The sequence below is a fragment of the Papio anubis genome, chromosome 6 (genome assembly GCF_008728515.1).
Source record: "Papio anubis isolate 15944 chromosome 6, Panubis1.0, whole genome shotgun sequence".
Lineage (NCBI taxonomy): Eukaryota > Metazoa > Chordata > Mammalia > Primates > Cercopithecidae > Papio > Papio anubis.
In genome coordinates this window covers 135,384,737-135,405,938 of record NC_044981.1, presented here as the reverse complement: position 1 = coordinate 135,405,938, position 21,202 = coordinate 135,384,737, and the positions used below count along the sequence as shown (strand labels likewise).

The window sequence follows — 21,202 nt, the reverse complement described above, 5'->3', positions numbered from 1 at the left end:
CTTTCTCTCACTCTAATTTCTATTATTTTCCCTGAGGGTATAACTGAATACATATCAAAATTCAACAAGTTTTATCATAAAACAGTATTTTTCATAGCAAAGCGGAGCAACATGCAAGATAAATAAGCGATAGGGTTGCAATTTTTCTAGCTGTACCAACAGGCAGTTAATCTAAAATCATGCTTCTGTACATAAACTGGCTTTTAAATGTCTTGCGTGTCTTAAAAGCCATGCATGCTGTTGTACTTCCATGGGTTCTCCAATGGATACAGGACACCAGGCTTGCCAGAGGAAACAGCATTGCCTGTTTTGTTTCATAAATTATCTTTCATGTGGTTAACTCTGATAAAATGCATTGGTCTTTAAATGGCCACCATACCTGGCCAAAGCAGCTCAGTCCAATTCATCCGGTGTGCCTCTACAAATCAGGATGGAGGAAAAATGCTGGTTTTCCCTGTTCTGGAATGGTTATTACTATTTCTCTGAATTAGTGTTGCCTTCAAGCTACCGTATAGACTCCTTCCCCAGTACTGAGATTCTCCACTATACAACTGAGAGTGATTTTTCTCTGGAAATAATGATCATGTTATTTAAACTTATGGTAAAAAAAAAAAAAGTGGCTTTCATTTGTTCCTTTCAGGGGGCTGCAGACACAAAATCATGTCCCTTTACCACTGGTTTCTACATTTACCAACAGTTATCCATCAGTTCTATTTAATTAATTTTTTTTTTCTTTTTTTATTGACACAGAGTCTCCCTCTGTCACCAAGGCTAGAGTGCAGTGGTGCAATCTTGGCTCACTGCAACCTTCCTCTCCCGGGTTCAAGCGATTCTCCTGCTTCAGCCTCCCGAGTAGCTGGGATTACAGGAGTGCGCCACCACACCAGGCTAATTTTTGTATTTTTAGTATACACGGGGTTTCACCATGTTGGCCAGGCTGGTCTCCAACTCCTGACCTCCCGCCCTCCTCAGCCTCTGGGATTACAGGCATGAGCCACAGTGACCGGCCATCAATTCTGTTTTAGCTTTTTTCTTTCTTTTGAGACAAGGTTTCACTCTTGCCCAGGCTGGAGTGCACTAGTGCAATCACCACTAACTGCAGTCTCCACCTGCCTGGGCTCAGGAGATCCTCCCACTTCAGCCTCCGGAGTAGCTTGGATTACAGGTGCATGCCACCACCACCGGCTAATTTTTTGTGTTTTGGAGAGACGAATCTCGCCTTGCTGACCAGACTGGACTCAAACTCCTGAGCTCAAGCGATCCGCCCTCCTCGGTCTACCAGTCTAGTCATTTTTTTAAAATCCTAAACTCAATATGGATCTTGACTCGAAAACCACAAATCAGCAGCTAAATATTCCTATTCAGGACCATCTTGCAGTTCATCTGCTAGCAGAGTAACAGAAAAAATATTGACCTTCTAAAATAATACGGTGCCTCAAAATCTCAAAATCCTTTACTCTTTCCACAAAAATTGAGGGTGATGAATGGTGTTAACTTTTCCTTTTAAACAAAACACAGGAAGAAATGGTGACTACATGATGGAGTCACAAAAACCTCATCCCTGCAGGACAGTGTGGAAGAACGGGTGGGCCGGCCGGGGGTTTCAGGCCCCACTGCGGCCCTGAGCGGGTGCTTCCCTCAAGCGGGGCGCGGCAGTCCGGGCGCCGAGACGCCCCCCTGGGACGCGGCTCCGCGGGCCAGCCTGGCCACCGCCGTGGCTCGCAATAGGCAGAACTGTACCTGACTCACGGAAATGGGCTCCTCGGCGCCACGGTCGTCCGCAGACTTGGGCACCTCGAGGCGGTCGATGAAGGTCTGCAGCTCCTTGCGGAAGGCCTTCATCTGTGCGTTGATACGGTAGAGCAGCTCGTGCTCGCGGATGCGGCTGCCGTCGTCCTCCTCGTCCATGAGTCCGAACAGGTCCCCGTTGGCCACGTAGATGCGCGCCTCGGTGATGATGGTGCTCGTGTCGGCGATGAGCCGGTCGATGGTCTTGCCCAGGCGCTCGGCCTCCGACCGGATGTCCTTCATCTGCTGCCGATCGGAGAAGCTCTTGGGCCAAGGCCCGGGCGCCGGGTAGAAGGAGCGCGTGGGCGTGAGGCAGCGGATGTTGCGCACCTCCTCCGAGTCGCTCTCGCCGCCGATGGGCCCTTCGCGCTTGCGGTGCGGCGGCCGCGAGTCGTCGTCGCTCTCCTTCTTGCCTGCGTCGCTCTCGGCGTCGCTGTCGCGGGGACTGCCCCGGATGCCCAGGTGCGAGGCCAGGTCGTAGCGCTGCATGTTGGACATAAGCACGCGATTCTCGTACTGCAGCTGCATGACCTTGCCGCTGAGCTCGTTGATCTGCAGGCGCGCTGCCTTCAGCTCCTCCTGCAGGGCCTCGGTCTTGGCGTTGTCGTGGTGCCGCGCGCTGTCGTGACCGCCGGACTTGTACTTGTACTTGTTGAGCTCCGCAGTGATGCGCTTGTTCTGCTCCTCCAGGTCGGCCACGTTCCTCCGCAGCAGCTCCGTCTCGTCTTCCACCAGCTGCAGGTGCTGCCGCAGCTCTGACAGGGATTCGCTCTGCTCCCTCATGAGCGGGTTGGCCGAGCCGTTGAAATCATCACCCCTAAGGTCGTCCAGTTCCGCCTTCAGGCCTCTGTTCTCCACCTCCAGTTCGACGATTTTCCTGCCCAGGATGTTGGCTTCTTCCTCCACCAGCCTTAGCCGTAGCTTGAGCTCGGCCTCCCTGGTGCTGGGAGGGCCTCCAGCTTCTCCTTTGGGCAAAGGACTGTCCAGATCCCCATAAAAGGATCTGTACTTCTGAAGCTCGTGTTCAAATCTGTCCTTTTCTTTATCAATCTTGGCCATTTTCTTTCTCATCAAAGCGGCTTCTTCCTTAACGAACTGCAGCTGGCACTTCAGATCTTCATTGTCCTCCTCATTTGGGGGAAAAGAGGGACAAGGATAGGACATCATTTTTATGTAAATCAAGGAAACAACCAAAAGAGGACACCTGGAAAAATAATTTCTTTTTCTTGCAATACAGATTTAATGACAGACAAACAGAAGCAGACACTGACTGTTTTCTTCAGATCACTTAAATTCTTTGGCAAATTAAAGATTAGAACAATGTTACATTCTGGAAGCAAAAAGGAAAAGGAATATGAAAAGAGACAAACTGTGGTCATCACTATTCAGAGATTATTATATGTTGTAACTGCATACAACTGTTTGGTGATCATTTCAGCAGTGTTTCTTTTGTTTTGTTTCATTATTGCAGTAATAAATATAAAATCTGTTCAAGGAGCATGTGGTTCCTTTGCATTCGCTGCCACTTTTTTGCCACTTACACTGAGCCAAGTGCTGAAAAGTGTTTTACAAATATGAACCTAATTTAATATTCAGAGTAAATTTAGGAGTAGGTATTAAAGTTCCTGGTTTAAAGATGTTCAGTAACTCTTTGAAGGTTACACAGCTAATGAATAGCAAAGGACAAAGGTGAAATTTGAATCCAGTTCTGTCTGAAACTAATGCTCAGGCTCTTGATTTCTGTGTCACTTAGAAAATAATCTGTCTCCTGTTTTTATTCAAAGGAGAATTGTTTTAGAGGCCCGTAAGTCAGGACAGTTTGACACTGGAATGGTCCATCCAAGAAGAAATTGTTAGTTTTTCCATCTAGATCACATTTTAAATAGGATGTACTCCCATCAGTCTGAAATGGATAAAGCTGGTGCAGCCTGGCGAAAGGATAGTGGAACTATAGAAGTTCTTCTCACACATTCTTATGACAGCCTCAGAGCCCAGTCATTAACTAAACTGAAAAGTACAAAAGGACTAGTGGAAATCTTTCTCTGAGGGATATTACCGAAGCATGTTATTATATCTATGGACATTTCTCCCAAGGACAATTTCTCAAAATTATCTTTTAAGTATGTATTTTGAGCCAATCATGTAACTTCTGTGAACTTTGGTTTCTTCATTTAAAAAAATGAAAATAAATAAAAAGGAGCAACCACTGGTGAGAAGGTGAGGAGAATAATGAGCTTCTGCCAGAGACACTCAGTAAATACCACACAGAGCCTTTGAGATGGAAGAGATGGAGAACAGCGGACAGATCTCCTGTCTTCCTATCTACTAATGGGAATATGAAGGGTTTGAGAGCTGCTGAGTGTGCAGAACCTGAACATTACATTCCATATAGTATTGAATCCTTATATCAGCCCTTCAAGATAGGTGATGCAATCTCCCCTTTGCCGATGGGAGACATTTATTAACATTGCAGTGCACAAGTTAATAAGTGACAGAGCACAGTCTATATTCTGGCTGAGTCCCAAACTCATATTCCTTCCACTGCACATGCTGCCTCTAGAAAAGAAGCATAAAAGAAAAAAAAATAGAGCAATGTGGTAAAAGCAAAGAAATAAGATGTGTTGTCTTGTACACTTTCCTCTAGAAGAGGTTTAGAAGAAAGAAGAGAAGGACTACCAGAAGAGATGAGAGAGCCTTAGTAGCATCCAGAGAGGAGGAGAAGAGGGTATGTCATGGAAAGCTTTGATAGAAGAACTCATTTCACAAGGGAAGAGAGAAGCTGCCTACAATATATTATACTATGTGCTGGGACCCTCCCACTAATTCAGTGAGGATGAGACCAAGGATATGTTACAATGTTTTGGATCACATCAGCAGAGGAATCAAAGATGACCCTGAATTTTTAAGTTGAGGGGTCTCATTGGATTGTATGGCCAATAGCAAGGATAGAGAATGAACAAAGAGGAGCATTCCATTTAAATCACTTTTAAAATAGGATGTACTCTCATCAGTCTGAAATGGATAATGTTGGTTCTGCCTGCTGAAAGGATAGTGGAATGAAACTTACAGAAGTTCTTCTCATACATTCTCATGACATTCTCAGGACAACCTCAAAGCCCAGTCATTAACCAAATTGAAAAATACAAAGGAGAAATGGAAATGGTTTTGTGTGAAGAATATGGGTTTAAGGTTTTAAGAATGCTGTCTGTGAGGTGTTCTGGTGGAGGGACACGGGGTGGAAACATCCATCAACAGTCATGTAGAATCTCAGGCTCATGATTAGATTACTAAGATTACATCTTGGCACTTAGAGCTCAGGTCTAGAAGTGAGGACGTGTGGATGAGATACGTAGAGGTGATGGTTGAACCTATCATAATGGTCACAGACACAACCAATGAGGAGAAGAAAAGAAAGGGAGACAGATGGCTGGAGGCGGTGGCTCATGTCTCTAATCCCAGCACTTTGGGAGGCTGAGGTGGGTGGATCACGAGGTCAGGAGCTCGAAACCAGCCTGGCCAATATGGTGAAACCCTGTCTTTCTTAAAAATACAAAAATTAGCCGGGCGCGGTGGCTCACGCCTGTAATCCCTGCACTTTGGGAGGCCGAGGCGGGCGGATCACGAGGTCAGGAGATCGAGACCATCCTGGCTAACACGGTGAAACCCCGTCTCTACTAAAACACAAAAAATTAGCCGGGCGCGGTGGCGGGCGCCTGTAGTCCCAGCTACTTGGGAGGCTGAGGCAGGAGAATGGCGTGGACCCGGGAGGCGGAGCTTGCAGTGAGCCGAGATCGCGCCACTGCACTCCAGCCTGGGCGACAGAGTGAAGACTCCGCCTCAAAAAAAAAAAAAAAAAAAAAAAAAACAAAAATTAGCTGGGATAGTGGCATGCACCTGTAGTCCCAGCTGCTCGGGAGACTGAGGCAGGAGAATTGCTTAAACCCGGGAGGTGGAGGTTGCAGTAAGCTGAGACTGCACCACTGCACTCCAGCCTGGGTGATGGAATGATAGAGCAAGACTCCATCTAAAAAAAAAAAAAAAAAAAAAAGGAAGGGAGACAGACAGGTCAAAGGTTTGGGAGGGGAAATCTAAGGTCATGCAGGCCAATAATTAGAACAATGTTTGATCAGAAACATGACCAACAATGTCAAATATGCTTTTATATAGGCTAGGTTTTATTTGAAATGCAAGAGTAGATGAGACTGGGAAGCCAGCTAGGGTTGCATGTGTGGTGGAAGTCCTTGATTGCAAGGCAAGGCCTTTATTTGCTAGTATAGTTGGCATATACTGCAAATTGAGTCTAACCAAAACAGCAGTGGTTGTGATACAAGGCACAAACTGAAGCAGAATAACACTTCACTGGGTTATATTAAGCAAATAAAAAAGAGAATATCTGATGAGTATGTATGTAAGCTCTCCTGCCCAAAGGAATGAAAACAACAATTATTTTAACACTTGGACAAAGACTGCATGTAATAGAGGCATTATGAGGGAAGGAACTGCATCAAGGGCTAATGGGCATGGTAATTATTTTATTTATTTAAAAATAAATCTTTTCAAGATACAAAATGCACAGTTTCTGCAATGCCAAGAGTTTACAACCCTGTATGCCAATATGCTTGCATCCTCATCTTGTAACCCAACTATTGTAGGCTGCATTGGAAACTTGGCATAGAAATATCATACATAATTATTGAAAAAGACAGGAGATTGCATGCAAAGTGCCTGGTCTACAGTAATTGAGCAGTAAATACTTGCTCCTATTACCCACAGTGAACAGTAGGCAAGAAAAATTAAAATGCTCTGAGGTGTGAAGCAAGTTATTTGTTATTTTTGTGTATTTTAAGACTCACTCAATTTAAGATGCAAATTACATGTGAAGAGGGGAACATAAAGATATGATGAAGGCCAGTAATAAATGAGCTAAGCCTGGCTTTGACTTTAAGAGCCACTGCTAGAAACTAAATTGCATTCTAATTGATTACATATATTAACTCGTTTACTCCGTGCAACAACTCTCTATTATGATTCCCATTTTATACATGAGGAAATAGAGGCACAAAAAGAATAAGTAACGGGCCCAAGTTCATACAGTCGGTATATGCCAGAGATTTCAACCTAGGCAACCTGGCCCTAGAGATATAGTTCTTAATTGCCGTGCAATATAAATTCTCTGTAACTAAAGTCACTGTGCTGCTGGAGGATCATGTGAGGAAGAGATCAAAGATGCGGAAGCAAATTAACAAAATGAAATACAAAGCTAAATGAATAATAGAGGTTTGGACCATATGAAATTGCCATTTCTGTAGATCAATAGCATGTTGGCAATTTTGTGTGGTTTAACATAGAAAAAGGAGACACAGGAATATTTAAAAGCATGTATTGAACATGTGCAGAATGCCAATCACTAGACACAGATGATTCAAAGCTGAATAAGATGAGTCCTGTCTACAAAAATGCCCTGGCTAAGTAGGAGAGATGAATGCATAAACAAGAATTACAATAGAATGGTATATTTTCAGTAATTCAAATATGTGGATCAATGGCTTGCAACCTTGACTGAACATTGGAATCGCGTTATAATTTTGTAAAAATGGACCATTTTATAATTGAGATATCCCATCGGAGATAGCCTGATCCATCTCCTAGGGTGGGTTTTTGAAAAGTGACAGGTCATAAGCTCTGAAAATAGATGTGTTGGAAATGATAGCAGAAACTTCAAATGCTGCAGTATATATAAATAAGAAGTTTTTGCCCATGAAAACTGGGCGAACTGGGCAAACTGGTGGATTGCATGGCATCCTGACTTTTGTAAGGTCCCAGGCCTCACTGAGAAACTGATTAAAGTTGTGGATGTTTTTGCAGAAAGTTGCCCACATGCATAGTGAGTGGAGGTCCATAAAGCCAAGACTAAACGGTTAAGAATTCCTGCATCAGAGACTATGGTTGAAAAGAATAAATAAACTTTTAACACAGAAAGTGTAAGAATAGGAAAAATGTAGATACAGTGTCTACTCCATAAACAAGGTAGGAAAGAAGATTCATGGCAACACGTGAAATGATTCACAACAAAATATTTAGAGTGAGTTGAATAAAGTGACAGCAAAGACAGAGTGGAAAAGCTGTAGTGACAGAGATATTTGGACTTACTAAGGGAACAGAGAGAAAGGTACAGAAAAATGATATCATGGTCTTGGCTGTGAGACTCTCTGGGATTCTAAAAGTGCTGAGGTCTATACACATTCTGGTGCAAGTACCAGAGAAAACAGAGCAGGAATAGAGCAGGTACAGAGAGGAAAAAGGAAAATAATATACAGTTAATATGTTATGCTTTAAAAAAGGTCTGAGATCAACTTTTTCAAATTTTGAATATTTAAAATCACTTTAGTTAAATTATCTATCGAATGTGAAAAAAACCTTGTAATCATAAAAGTATACTACAGTACCATAGAATCCAATGGACATAGTTTAAAGGTTAATATCTAGCCAAGTGCTTTTGGAGAGTCATAATGTCAAAGACATGTGACCCAGAACAACTACATCTTGAATAGGAGTTGGGTAAAATGAGGCTGAAACCTACTGGGTTGCATTCCCAGATGGTTAAGGATTCCAAGTCACAGGATGAGATATGAGGTCACCACAAGATACAGGTCATAAAGACCTTGCTGATAAAACGTGTTCCAGTAAAAAAGCCAGCTAAAACTCACCAAAACCAAGATGGCCACAAGAGTGACCTCTGGTCATCTTCACTGCTACAATCCCACCAGTGCCATGACAGTTTACAAATGCCATGACAACATCAGGAAGTTACCCTAGATGGTCTAAAAAGGGGAGGCATGAATAATCCACCCTTGTTTAGCATATCATCAAGAAATAACCATAAAATGGGTAACCAGCAGCAACCCTCGGGGCTGCTCTGTTTATGGAGTAGCCATTCTTTTCTTCCTTTATTTCCCTAATAAACTTGTTTTCACTTTACTCTATGGGCTCGCCCTGAATTCTTTCTTGCGTGAGATCTAAGAACTGGGGTCTGGATCGGGATCCCTTTCTCTTGGGGTCTGGATCGGGATCCCTTTCCTTAACAATAGTGTCACTTTTATCCCAAATGTTTCCCCTTCCATTTTAAAATCTTCATTACAACCATTGGCACCTCTTTTTACCTTGGAAGCAGAGCTAGTCTTTACTGTGGCTGTGTTTCTAAGGTTTTTAACAAGCCCATGTTGAGTACATCTTTCAACTTTCATTTTTATTCCTTTGTCTCCTTTATTTTGCTTCTCCAATCACTGGTATGGAGAATTACTTCATTCCAGGGGTCTCTAAATATATAACGAGCCTTTCTCTCCCTTCTGACTTCCCTCTGTAACATTCCTTTCTTTACTTTCTCCTGACACTATAGGAACAGCCTTTCTATTGACCTTATTAATTATAAAAGGACAAGATTAGCATCATGAGTATAGTTCTCAAATACAGCAGCGTATAAAGTACGAATGACATTTTTCTGTGTACTTACAATGTAAAGCAATTATAATAGGGATATTACGGCTGGCTTTATTAGTAAATATCCTGATTTATACTGCCTGTATCCACAACTACATAATTGATAAGCAAATTTGACTTTGTTTTCCATAAGTTTATCTGGACATTATATCTATTTATAAATGTAGCTTATTATTATATACACTTAGAGGTACTTGATGTACTAGTTGAAATTTTATTTCCACATACCTCTGTGGGAGTCTGTTGAGCCTTTTTTTCAGATTTTGGCAAATCTTTGCTTCCTCTTCTTTTTAAGGATAACTGAAACAAAGCACGAATATATTTAAGTGGATAAACTATAATCTTAATTCAATTTTATGTTTTTAAGTATTCTAGTCTCAAATGACAAAACCAAGACAAATAAAAAGAATTAGTTCAGTAATCATAAAAGGAGGAAAAGAATTCTAAACCAGATAGATTTAGATATATTTTTACTTTGGACTAGGATACACATTACAGTAGAATGTAGCTGGCAATTATTTAATTTGAGAAATACAAGAAACCTACTGTGAAAATGCAGAAAAACAACAGACAAAATTTAGATTGTTTACTCAATATGATATATAGTTCAAATGTAAACAAATGCTTGTTAGCATTCCACATCACTGAAGGAAAAAAAGTAAGTTATTATTTACAGTGTTGGGAGTTAGGTTGCTATAAGCTTATGAACGCACACTTTCAGTGAATTTATGAAGAATTGGAAGAACTTCATTCTCCCTTCACCACACATCACCCCCCTGCCCCTCCCCGACATGTGCAAAATGATAGGGCATGGTAAGGGTTGTAGTGAAATGGAGAAAGCATGCCCCATCTCAAGAAGCAGGTGGACCAGCCACAGCTTCAGCTCATTGTGTGATACAGGAATGTGGGCTTTTACAAGAGAAGCTGGAAATCTGGATTCTTATGTAAAATCTCCCACATTTTACTGGCTGATCCTAATTAAAATTCAAACTAACACTTTGGAAGTCAAAGAATACACAGCTCGTGCCAAACTGTTTCAAGGACAAGCATTATATGATCTCTGGTGCTCAGTTCCATTTCTCACACCAGTATAATGAAGGGTCTCTGTATGTAAATAATAATTATCCATAGATATGAATGTCTACCATATACTAGACATTGAGGGGGAGACTCAAAGTTCAATTAGATACTGCATCTACCATCAGGAGGCTGAAACTTAGCAGGGGAGGAGACAGAGAAGCAAACAATTACAGTGCAAGTCGATAAATGCTACGCTTTAGGTTCTGTGAAGCAGGGGTTTTGTTTTAGTGTCGCATCACCACCATAAAAATAGTGCTTGCCACATGGCACTTGGTGAAAAAAATACTCGCCGAACTAATAATATATGAATACCAAATACAAGGTTCTGAGGTCAAAGGGGTATAGACTGACAGTAAAAATAGGAAAGGCTTTTCCAAAGAGGAGGCTTCATAAATTTGCAAAGAAATGAAAGTTAAATTCTTCACATGTTAATTTCTAACCCATATCCACTGTTAAGTAAAGGCATATGTTCAAGCACAGAAGGCAGGGGAATACTTTTATGCAATTGCTTTCATTCAGTATGAAACCGAAACTACAGAGACAAATGAATAGCCCACGTGGTTATTCATTTCTAGTTCTTTACAGGAAGAAGTTCTTTCTGTTGCTTGTATAATCTTCTTAGAAAGGAAAGCTTGGGGACTGACTCACCATAACCAAAAAGTAATTTAGGAAATAATCAACAAAACAGTCCCAAGAATACCAAGAATAAAGTGAGCTAAATGGAGAAATCTGGAACATTCTAGGTAGGGGCTACCTACAAGAAGCATTAAATTTGTTTCACTAAATACTTACTGAATGCTTGTATTTGAATTCACTCCATTGTATGTTTATTTACTGACTACTAACACACTTCATAAGACACCTGTGACACAATAATAATAAAAGCAATCTTTGTTCTTTTGGGGGTTCTCAGCTTACTTGGCACGATCTGTTCAGTTTGGAATTCAACACAGTGTTATGAAAGCAATGATAAAACAAAAACAATATTAACTGTCATTGAGCCCTAATTCATGTCAACCCCTTCACATACGTTATCTCAACTAATTTTTAAACACTCCTTTTAGCCTCACTTTGCAGATGCTGAAACTAAAGTTTACAGGGGCAAACAAAAGTAGATGAATAAATTATCGAAAGCATCAGTTATCTCTGTGCTCCTCAGAACAGCATCATCAGTGTCACCCAGAAAGCTGTTGTAAAAGCACATTCTTGAGATTCATCCCAGACCCACTGATTCAGAGACTCTGAGGATGGGGCCCAGTGATCTATGATTTAATAAGCTAAAGTTTGCGAATGTCTAAAATCTATGACTTAATAAGCTAAAGTTTGCAAATGTCTAAAATTACTAGTAACAATAGCTTCAGATCTTGACCCAAGTCTTTCTGATATCTAACTGTTAGCTATTAGATCACTAAGGAGAAAGAATTTATCTAATCTGGGGCTGGAGATGGTGTGGGAAGCTAGGGATAATTTCCAAAATGAGCAACATCTTATCTAGAATCTGGTGCATGAGTAGCCAGCCAATGGAAGATAAAGAGGAGGAAAAGGGAAAAACAAGGCATTCCACACAGAAAACCCATTTCTGGGACAGAAATTTCGTATGGATGTTACAGAGTGAGAGGAGAGGAGTGACATGATATTTGCTGATGGCATAAGTCAGATCTTGAAGGACATTGAATAAAGATTGAATTTGATCTCATTCAGGTCAAATTATTGTCCTAGGGTCAACTTGGAGCAGTAAATGCTCCTAATTGAGCAAGAAATGTCATAATTAGACGTCATAGAAGACATACAAAGAAGGGTGGCAGTACAAATGGCTGTGAGATAAAGAGATGACATGTAGGGATTTCGAGAAAAGTATGTTCTAGGTCTGGAAATGTTTTTTGGTCTTTGTGTTTCATTCATTTCACAGGTATTTAGTTTCTGGTCTATATGTGGTACTGTATATATGCCAAACACATATGACTAAGAAATATTGTACTCTTTCCCCAAAGAGCTAACTGTTTATTATCATAAAAGGATGATAAACAGTGGGCAGAACTAACTCAGGGCAATAAATGAAGAACAAGGGACTGAGAGAGCAAAGGAAGAAGCTATAATTCCAGACCTGGGGAATCAGAGAAAATCATCCAAGAGAACTGACTTTTGAAGGATATGCAAAATTTCAACAGAAATAAAACTGAACAAACTGTTTTAGGAGTAAAGATATAGAGAAATGAGTGTGCCTTTCAGATGCACTAACTCCTGAAAAGGGAAGTGATGGAGGTAGGGCCACTGTAGAGATGGGGTAGAAGAAGATGCAGAAAAGATTGAGGTCAGCTTGTGCAGCTGAGAAATTTAGACTTTATCCTGTGGGCAATGTTAAAATGAGACCTCTAAATTAATATAAGAGAAATGCTGAAATTAGGGCATTCTTTCCTAAGAGGCATTTTCTATTTCACTTTTATTTAGATATCACTGAAGTGGGGTGTTAAGCTCAAATAAAGCTCTGAAGTAAAGCCTTCCCTTTGAATAAAGATACATTAGCTTTCTGGTGCCTTTAGGGCTGCTAGTACCTGTAAGTATCACATTTGCATTTTCAATAAATATGTCATCATATTTTCATATTCCAGTAAGTTTTTATTAGCTTTCTGAATCCTATGAAACAAAGATGAGACATTTCTATGTATAAAGAAAGTTAGAGAAATAATGTGAGTCCAAGTAGTCCCTTTCCTGTGAGGATGAAACTGTGTAACCTCCCCCCTTATCGTCCTCCCCCACCATCATCCACTAAATCTTGTAACCTCTGCTAGGGGAGCAGTTTGGGAGGCCACAATGGAATCTCAGATTTTCATCTTTGCTGGCAAAGCAGGCACTTCTCTAGATGGTTCTCTAGATAAATATGTTGAAAACATTTCTTGTTCACTTCATAATTCTTTACATTCCCAGCCTCAGCTTGTCCAAAAGAGGCTGCTGTTCTTTCTGACCATGAGAAGGCCAGGAATTAGAGAGTTTTGCCAGTAATTATTTTTGCACAGCAATGATATAAAATGGGTGGTTTGTTTTCTAAAACTGTTTTGAGATTACCTTCCTTTTCTCAATTGATATTTACTCCACTTAAGATGTAGCATCTTTATGTTTTTAGCAATTAAACAGAGAAGAATGTGCCTAACATGCTACCAAAAGACGTATTATGCATATAGAAGTCTCCTATGCTGTTGATAAAATTTAAGAGAGATTCATTTGTGTGGTAATTAAATCAAGAAGGAAACTATAGACACATTAATATTTAGATTTTTTGGGGCCCTAAATATGTGTCATGCACTTTTCTAAGCACTTTATATGTATCTACTCATTCAGACTGACAACAGCCTTATTGACACCATTGTCTGAAGCACACAATGGATTTGTCACTCAGCTAGCTAGTGTTAGAACCAGAATGCAAATTAGCCAGTTTCAGAGTTCCCAGTCTGAACAACTACATTATACTGTTACTTCAAAGGAAAAAAGGTGCAATTTAGATAGCAGGCTTATATTATTTCTGAGCATATCTTTTATGGTAACAGAACATGACTGCAAGGTTTGGGGTACTAGGTTACATATATGACATATGTGCAGGAGTTTTAATATTTTCATCATAGGGATCAGCAGAAGTGACATACACCACTTATTGGTTCTTAAATCAATCAGTAAATACTGTGACTAACACTGGGAGGGAGGCCCAGGGATTGCCTGCTGGAAGCAAACTGAAAAAGGCAGGAGCTCTGTCTCCAACTTGTCTTGGAAGGGGACAGGAGGGGCTCTTGTTCCTAGAAGTCTTCCTCTTTTCCTTCTATTACATCCTTGACACTTACCCAGACAACCTGGCAGAGGCAGAACAGGTGAAGTGCCCAGAGAGGTTGCTTAGGTCGCATTCACTCTCTTCTCTAAAAGGGTGAGGCAGGATCCCAAGCTTCATACTAAGGCATGATCGTAGGGTCCAGAGGGGAATGTGGGTGAGGAAGAGGCACATGCCAGGGTGATCAAGCTGTGTCATTCTGTGCAAAATCTTTCAGTGGCTTCCCCTCTCACTCAGAGTCAGAGCCACGCTTTACTAAGGTATACCAGACCCTGACTACACACTAGATTTATTCTGGTAACGTTTTATAAAGACTTGACCAGATTTCAACCCAGACCAATTAAAACAGATTTTGGGATTGGGCCCAGACATTTTTTCAAAGCTCCCAGAGTGACTAGAATGTGTAGCTGGCTCTGTCAACCACCAGCCCACTCTATGTGGTCACCCCACCTGCCAACTCCACATCCCAAACAAGCCCTTCAACCTCATCTCCCACCACATTCCTCACTGCTTTCTTTGCTCTAGTGTCACAGGCATCCTTGCAGTTCCTCAAACATGCCAAGCATGCCCCTGTTTGGGGCCTTTGGACTATGGCTTCCTCTGCCTGCAACATTCTTCCCTCATACACTCTCATGACCCACTTCCATAGTCTCTTTGGGTTCCCTAATCAGAGAGACCTTCCCAGGCCATTTCATATCAAAAAGCAAATCCTTCCCCCATTCTCTTCCTCTGCACATTCCTTGTCTTCCTAATTCTGCTTTTCTTTTTCCCCATAGCTCCTCTAATCTCACCAACTGACTTGTATATTTGTTTGTTTCATGTCTGTTTTCTCATTCTGCAATGTGAGCTCCACAAGAGCAGGCTCCTAGAATTGGTCTCTGTTAGAGCTCCTGCTCTTGGAAATATACCTGACACAAAGTAGGTGCTCAGTCTATGTCAGTTCAATGAGGAAACAGCTACTGGAGCTTTATTTCTTACCTAGATTTGTTTTGGAAACAAATTTGTTTTGGAAGCATTACTAAAAGCTGATAAATGATAAAAATGGGTAAACAAATAAAAGCCCATTTGAAAAGATCAACTTTAAAAGTAGACCTTTAAAAAGCTGGAATATAAAATGGAAAGAAGCTGGAAAAATAAAAATGTCTTAGGCTTTTCAACAAAAAGACTAAAGAGTAAAAATTGTATGAGCTGAAAAGTATTTAAAACAGGACATACCACATATAGCTGGCCCTCTGTATCTACAGGGTTCACATCTGTGGATTCAACCAACCATAGATTGAATTTTTTTTAAGTACAATAATAAAAAGTAATGCAAACTTAAAAATGATATAGTAAAACCACTATTCACATAACATTTACATTGTGTTAGGTATCATAAGTAATCTAGAGTTGATATAAAGCACAGGCATACCTTGATTTATTGAGCTTCACTGTATTGTACTTCACAGATACCACAATTTTTACAAATTTAAGGTTTGTGGAAACTGCATTGAGCAGGTCTATTGGTGCAATTTTTCTAAAAGCATGTGCTCATTTTGTGTCTCTGTTGCATTTTGGTAGTTCTCCCAATGTCTCAGACTTTCTCAGTATTATTATATCCATTATAATAATCTGTGATGAATGATCTTTGATGTTACTCTTGGAATTGTTTTGGGGCACGATGAACTGCGCTGATAAAAATTGGCTAACTTAAATGTGTGTGTTCTATCTGCTCCACCAACTGGCTGTTCTCCCATCTCTCTCCCTCTCAGGCCTCTCTATTCCCTGAGACACAACAGTATTGAAATAAGGCCAATTAATAACCCTATAATGGCCCCTAAGTTTTCAAGTGAAAGTAAGAGTCATACATCTCTCACTTTAAATCAAAAGCTAGAAATAATTAAGCTTGGTGAGGTAGGCATGTCCAAAGCTAAGATAAACCAAAAGCTAGGCCTCTTGGGACAAACACCTAGGCCCCTTAGCCAAGTTGTGAATGCAAAGAAAAAGTTCTATAAATAAATAAAAAGTGCCACTCTAGTGAACATACAAATAATAAGAAAGCAAAACAGTCTTATTGCTGATTTGCAAAAAGTTTTAGTGGTCTGGATAAAAGATCAAACAACCCACAACATACCCCAGGGCAAGGCCCTAACTCTTCAGTTCTATGAAAGTGAAGGAAGAGAGGTGGGGAAGCTGCAGAAGAAATGTTAGAAGCTAGTGGACGTTGGTACACGAGGTTTAAGAAAAGAAGCCACCTCCATAGCACAAAAGTGCAAGGTTCAGCAGCAAGTGCTGATATAGAAGCTGCAGCATGCTATTCAGAAGATCTAGGTAAGATGATTGGTGAAGGTGGCTACACTAAATAATAGATTTTCAATGCAGATAAAACAGGCTTCTATTGGAAGAAGATGCCATCTAGAACTTTCATAGCTAAAAAGGAGAAGTAAATGCCTAACTTCAAAGCTTCAAAGACAGGCTCTCTTGTTGGGGGCCAATGTGGCTGATAACTTTAAGTTGAAACCAATGCTCATTTACCATTCTGAAAATCCTAGGGTCATTAAGAATTATGTTAAACTTATTCTGCCTCTGTTCTATAAATGAAAGAACAAAGGCTTTATGATAGCATATCAATTTATAGCACAGTTTGCCAAATATTTTAAGCCCACTTTTGAGACCTACTGCTTAAAAGAAAGGATCCCTTTCAAAAGATTACTGCTCATTGATAATGCACTTGGTCAAACAGGAGCTCTGATGGAGATGTGCAAGGAGACTAATGTTGTTTTCATGCCTGCTAACACAAAATCCATTCTGCAGCACATAGATCAGGGAGTAACTTTAACCTTCAAGTCTTATTATTTTAAAAATGTATTTTGTAAGGCTACAGCTGCCAGGTAGTGATTCTTATGATAAATCTGGGCAAAGTAATTGAAAGTCTTCTGGAAAGAAATGGCATTCTAGATGCCATTAAGAATATTCATGATTGGGCCAAGCGCAGTAGCTCACGCCTGTAATCCAAGCACTTTGGGAGACTGAGGCGGGCAGATCATGAGGTCAAGAGATCGAGACAATCCTGGCCTACCTGGTGAAACCCTGTCTCTACTAAAAATACAAAAATTAGCCTAGTGTGGTGGTGCGTGCCTGTAGTCCCAGCTACTCAGGAGGCTGAGGCAGGAGAATTGCTAGAACCCGGGAGGTGGAGGTTGCAGTGAGCTGAGATCATGCCACTACACTCCAGCCTGGGTGACAGAGCGAGACTCCATCTCAAACAAACAAACAAAAACACACACAAAAAATAATAGTCATGATTGATTGGAAAGGCAAAAACATTAACAGGAGTTTGGAATAAGTTGATTCTAACCCTCAGGGGTGACTTGAGGGGTTCAAGACATCAATTGAGGAAATAAATGCAAACGTGGTGACAATAGCAAGAGAACTACAAGTATAGCCTGATTGTGACTGACTTGCTGCAAGCTTGTGATAAAACTTTAATGGATGAGGAGCTGTTTCTTATGGATGAGCAAGTGATTTCTTGAAATGAACTGTATTCCTTGTGAAGATGCTATGAACTTTGTTGAAATGACAACAAAAGATTTAGAATATTCTATAAACTTCCTTCATAAAACAGTGGCAAGGTTTGCAAGAATTTACTCCAAGTTTGAAAGAGATTCTACTGTGGGTAAAATGCTGTCAAACAGCATTGCAGGCAATCTTTCATAAAAGGAGAGTCAACTGATGTGGCAAATAACACTGTTGCCTTATTTTAGGGAATTGTCATAGCCACCCCAACCTTTGGCAACCACCACCCTGATCAGTCAGCAGCCATCAACATCTAGGGAAGACCTGCCACCCAACAAGATGATGACTTGCTGAAGGCTCAGATGATCCTTAGGATGTTTTAGCAATAAAGAATTTTAAAATTAAGGTACATACTTTTTTTTTTTTTTTTTTTTTTTTTAGATATCATGCTATTGCACACTTAACAGACTATAGTATAGTATAAACATAACTTTTATATGTACCGGGAAACCAAACAATAGTGTGACTTGCTTTATTGCTGTGGTCTAGAACAGAGCCTGCAATATCTCTGAGGTATGCCTGTAAATGGGAATATGTGAATAAACCAGTCTGGGCAATACAATGAGACTTTATCTCTACAAAAATTTTTTAAAAGTTAGCCAGTCATGGTGGCATGCAGCTAGTCCTAGCTACTTAGGAAGCTGAGCCAGGAGGATAGCTTGAGCCCAGAAGTTTGAGGCTGTGGTAAACTATAAACCCACCACATACTCCAACCTAGGTGACACTAGACTCCAGCAAGACCCTGTCTAAAAAAAAAAAAAAAAAAACAAAACAAAACAAAACAAAAACAGTGGAGTCTACTTCTGTACCTCTTCTGAGCTGGCCTTGTGACTTGCTTTGACCTGTAAAATGTGGTGGCAGAAATGGCATGCTGGTTCTGAGTCTATCCTTGAGAGATTATACAATTCTGCTCACTCTCTCTTGGAAATCTGCTACCTTGTGTTTTAAGTCTGGGCTGGCCTGCTCCATGAAAAGTCATGTGGCCCAGTTGCTACTATTGCCCTAGTGAACAGCCAGTTAATCCTCAATGCAGAGCCTTCTAGCTGTTAGCTGACCATAAATACATGCATGGACCTACCTGAGATCAGAATGGACCACAGAATTATGAGCCACATAAATGTTGTTTTAAGCCACAAAGTTTTGGGATGGTTTGCTACGCAGCAAAAAACCACTGACACATCTACCAAACATTTTTCACCACTGGGATTAAAAAATACATTAAGCTAATGAATTTACTTCATATTTATAAAAAATATTCCTTATTCAAATTCCATAAAAGCAAAAAAACGTGAATGTAAAAGGCTAAGAGGAAGAGTTGAGGTTATCAAACATAAGAAAAATAAAGCTTAATGTATTTTCCTTGTTTTTATTTCTCCCCTGCCTTTGCCACTATTTTGATTCCAGAAAAAAATTTTAATGAAACTGATCTTAAAGAAATTATTTTTAGGCAGGGTGCGGTGGCTCACGCCTGTAATCCCAGCACTTTGGGAGGCCGAGGCAGGTAGATCACAAGGTCAGGAGATCGAGACCATCCTGGCTAATACAGTGAAACTCTGTCTCTACTAAAAAATACAAAAAATTAGCTGGGTGCAGTGGCGGGCGCCTGTAGTCCCAGCTACTGGGGAGGCTGAGGCAGCAGAATGGCGTGAACCCGGGAGGTGGAGCTTGCAGTGAGCCGAGATCGTGCCACTGCAATCCAGCCTGGGCGACAGAGCGAGACTCTGTCTCAAAAAAAAAAAAAAAAAAAAAAAAAGAAATTATTTTTAAAGTTCATTTTTCCAGTTCTAAATTGTAGATGCTTCCCTTAATAATAGCAGGTGTTCAATTAGCACCAAAGGTATATATGAGTTAAAAGCTAATAAATTTCATCCTAACATTTAAGCTTATTATTGGGTGTGAATCAGCACATTTTTGAAGTGTTTCTTCTATTTGAACTTAGCTTTTATTCTTCATTTTTAGGAAGAAGTGATATATACATCTTCACAATGCCTTTATCTATGCTTCTGATTTATATTTGTCCATCCCACCCTTAGTTTTAGCAAATTTTATCATTCTGTTTCTATAGTTTTTCTAGGCAAGAGAAGAAAAATAACTTTATATTTTCCAAAATTCCCTACTTATGTAAATTTATAGAGTTGAAGCACAAAGACAAATACAAAGGGAACTATACCCAGGAAATTCTCAATTTTAATTTAAGAATTAGATTTTCCAAACTTACAGTGATAGTTTAAAAAGCCAGACTTTAGAAAAGAATAGAAGCTGGTAGTGGTGGCTCACACCTGTAGTCCCAGCACTTTGGGAGGCCGAGGTGGGTGGATCACGAGGTCAAGAGATTGAGACCATCTTGGCTAATACAGTGAAACTCTATCTCTACTAAAAATACAAAATATTAGCCAGGCGTGGTGGCGGGTGCCTGTAGTCCCAGCTGCTCAGGAGGCTGAGGTAGGAGAATGGCTCGAACCTGGGAGGCGGAGCTGATACTCAGTCTCAAAAAAAAAAAAAAAAAAAAAAAAAAAGAATAGACAAAGGAAGAAGAGAAACATTATTAATTCATTAATTCTAATAAATAATGTTGGAAGATATGGGAAGGAAAGTTGACTGGCAGTTTAAATCTGGAAATTGTTTCCAGACGTAATAATAAATTTTAAAAGTCCTGGATTTTTCACTCTGACTCCCTTCTAAAGATGATCACAGAGGCACATGTCAGAGGTGAGGAGGTGTATCTGGCATACAGATGTTCATGTCATGAAGGCAGAGATCTGAATTTGCCAATAAATCAACCAACCCTCTTCTGCTAGACAGCGAAACCCTTTCTCCATTCCGTAAGTCCAGATACCATTCCTATCTTCTGAGTTATGAGGCTGCCAAACTTATTTTATCCTATCTCCAGAGAATGCCGAAATAAAAGCAAATTTTAAAAGCTGAGAAAACTATTTTTCTGCTCTAAAAACTAATACAATGCCAAACTAAAATAGCTGTGATCAAGGTATTATTATTATTTTTTCAAATTAAAGAATGCAATAAATTTTCCTTTTCTTAGTTCCTCTATTCTTTTCCCATGTGATAAAGTAGATACGTACAGCAGAGGTCAGATTGATGACAGAGTTATGTGAATTCTTTATTGTTAAGGAATATTAGTGAATCAATCTGTAAAGCATACCCTTGAATCAGGCTACAAATAAAAGAGAAAACTTTTAAGTCTTTCTTGGTGTGGGAATCAGAATTGTCTTCACAGGGTCAAATAGGTTTGAATGGCCCTTCAACTGTACGGTGTCTTTTTAAGCCATTCTTTGGTGCCAGTAATTACTTTAGAACATCTCTGCCCTTTTCCTAGCGTATTATTTGGTAATAATGCTTAATGTATTTAAACTGGAACCCATGTTTTGTAACTATTAGTGGCATTAAACATTAAAATGGCAAAACCACAATTACTTTTGCACCAACCTAAGAGTACAGTGAAATTTAGGC

General features: G+C 40.2%; 2 protein-coding genes across 3 annotated transcripts in view; both read right to left on the bottom strand.

The window, feature by feature from the left end:
* The window catches only part of KIAA0408 (KIAA0408 ortholog), a 35,602-nt gene extending 33,440 nt beyond the window's left edge, over nucleotides 1–2,162 (bottom strand). The window contains exon 1 of one of the 2 annotated variants that reach the window (XM_021937904.2): nucleotides 1,750–2,162. The gene's annotated coding sequence lies outside the window, so the exon portion shown is untranslated. Of the gene's footprint in view, nucleotides 1–1,740 lie in introns of both variants that reach the window. The other variant, XM_021937903.2, reaches the window with a different exon arrangement.
* SOGA3 (SOGA family member 3) overlaps nucleotides 1–21,202 on the bottom strand; it is a 72,811-nt gene that overhangs the window by 24,400 nt on the left and 27,209 nt on the right. The window contains exons 5-6 of the mRNA XM_021937905.2: nucleotides 9,514–9,585; nucleotides 1,741–2,916 (exon numbers count right to left, since the gene is read on the bottom strand). Of these exons, the coding sequence (XP_021793597.2) occupies nucleotides 1,741–2,916; nucleotides 9,514–9,585 (1,248 nt within the window). The remainder of the gene's footprint in view (nucleotides 1–1,740; nucleotides 2,917–9,513; nucleotides 9,586–21,202) is intronic.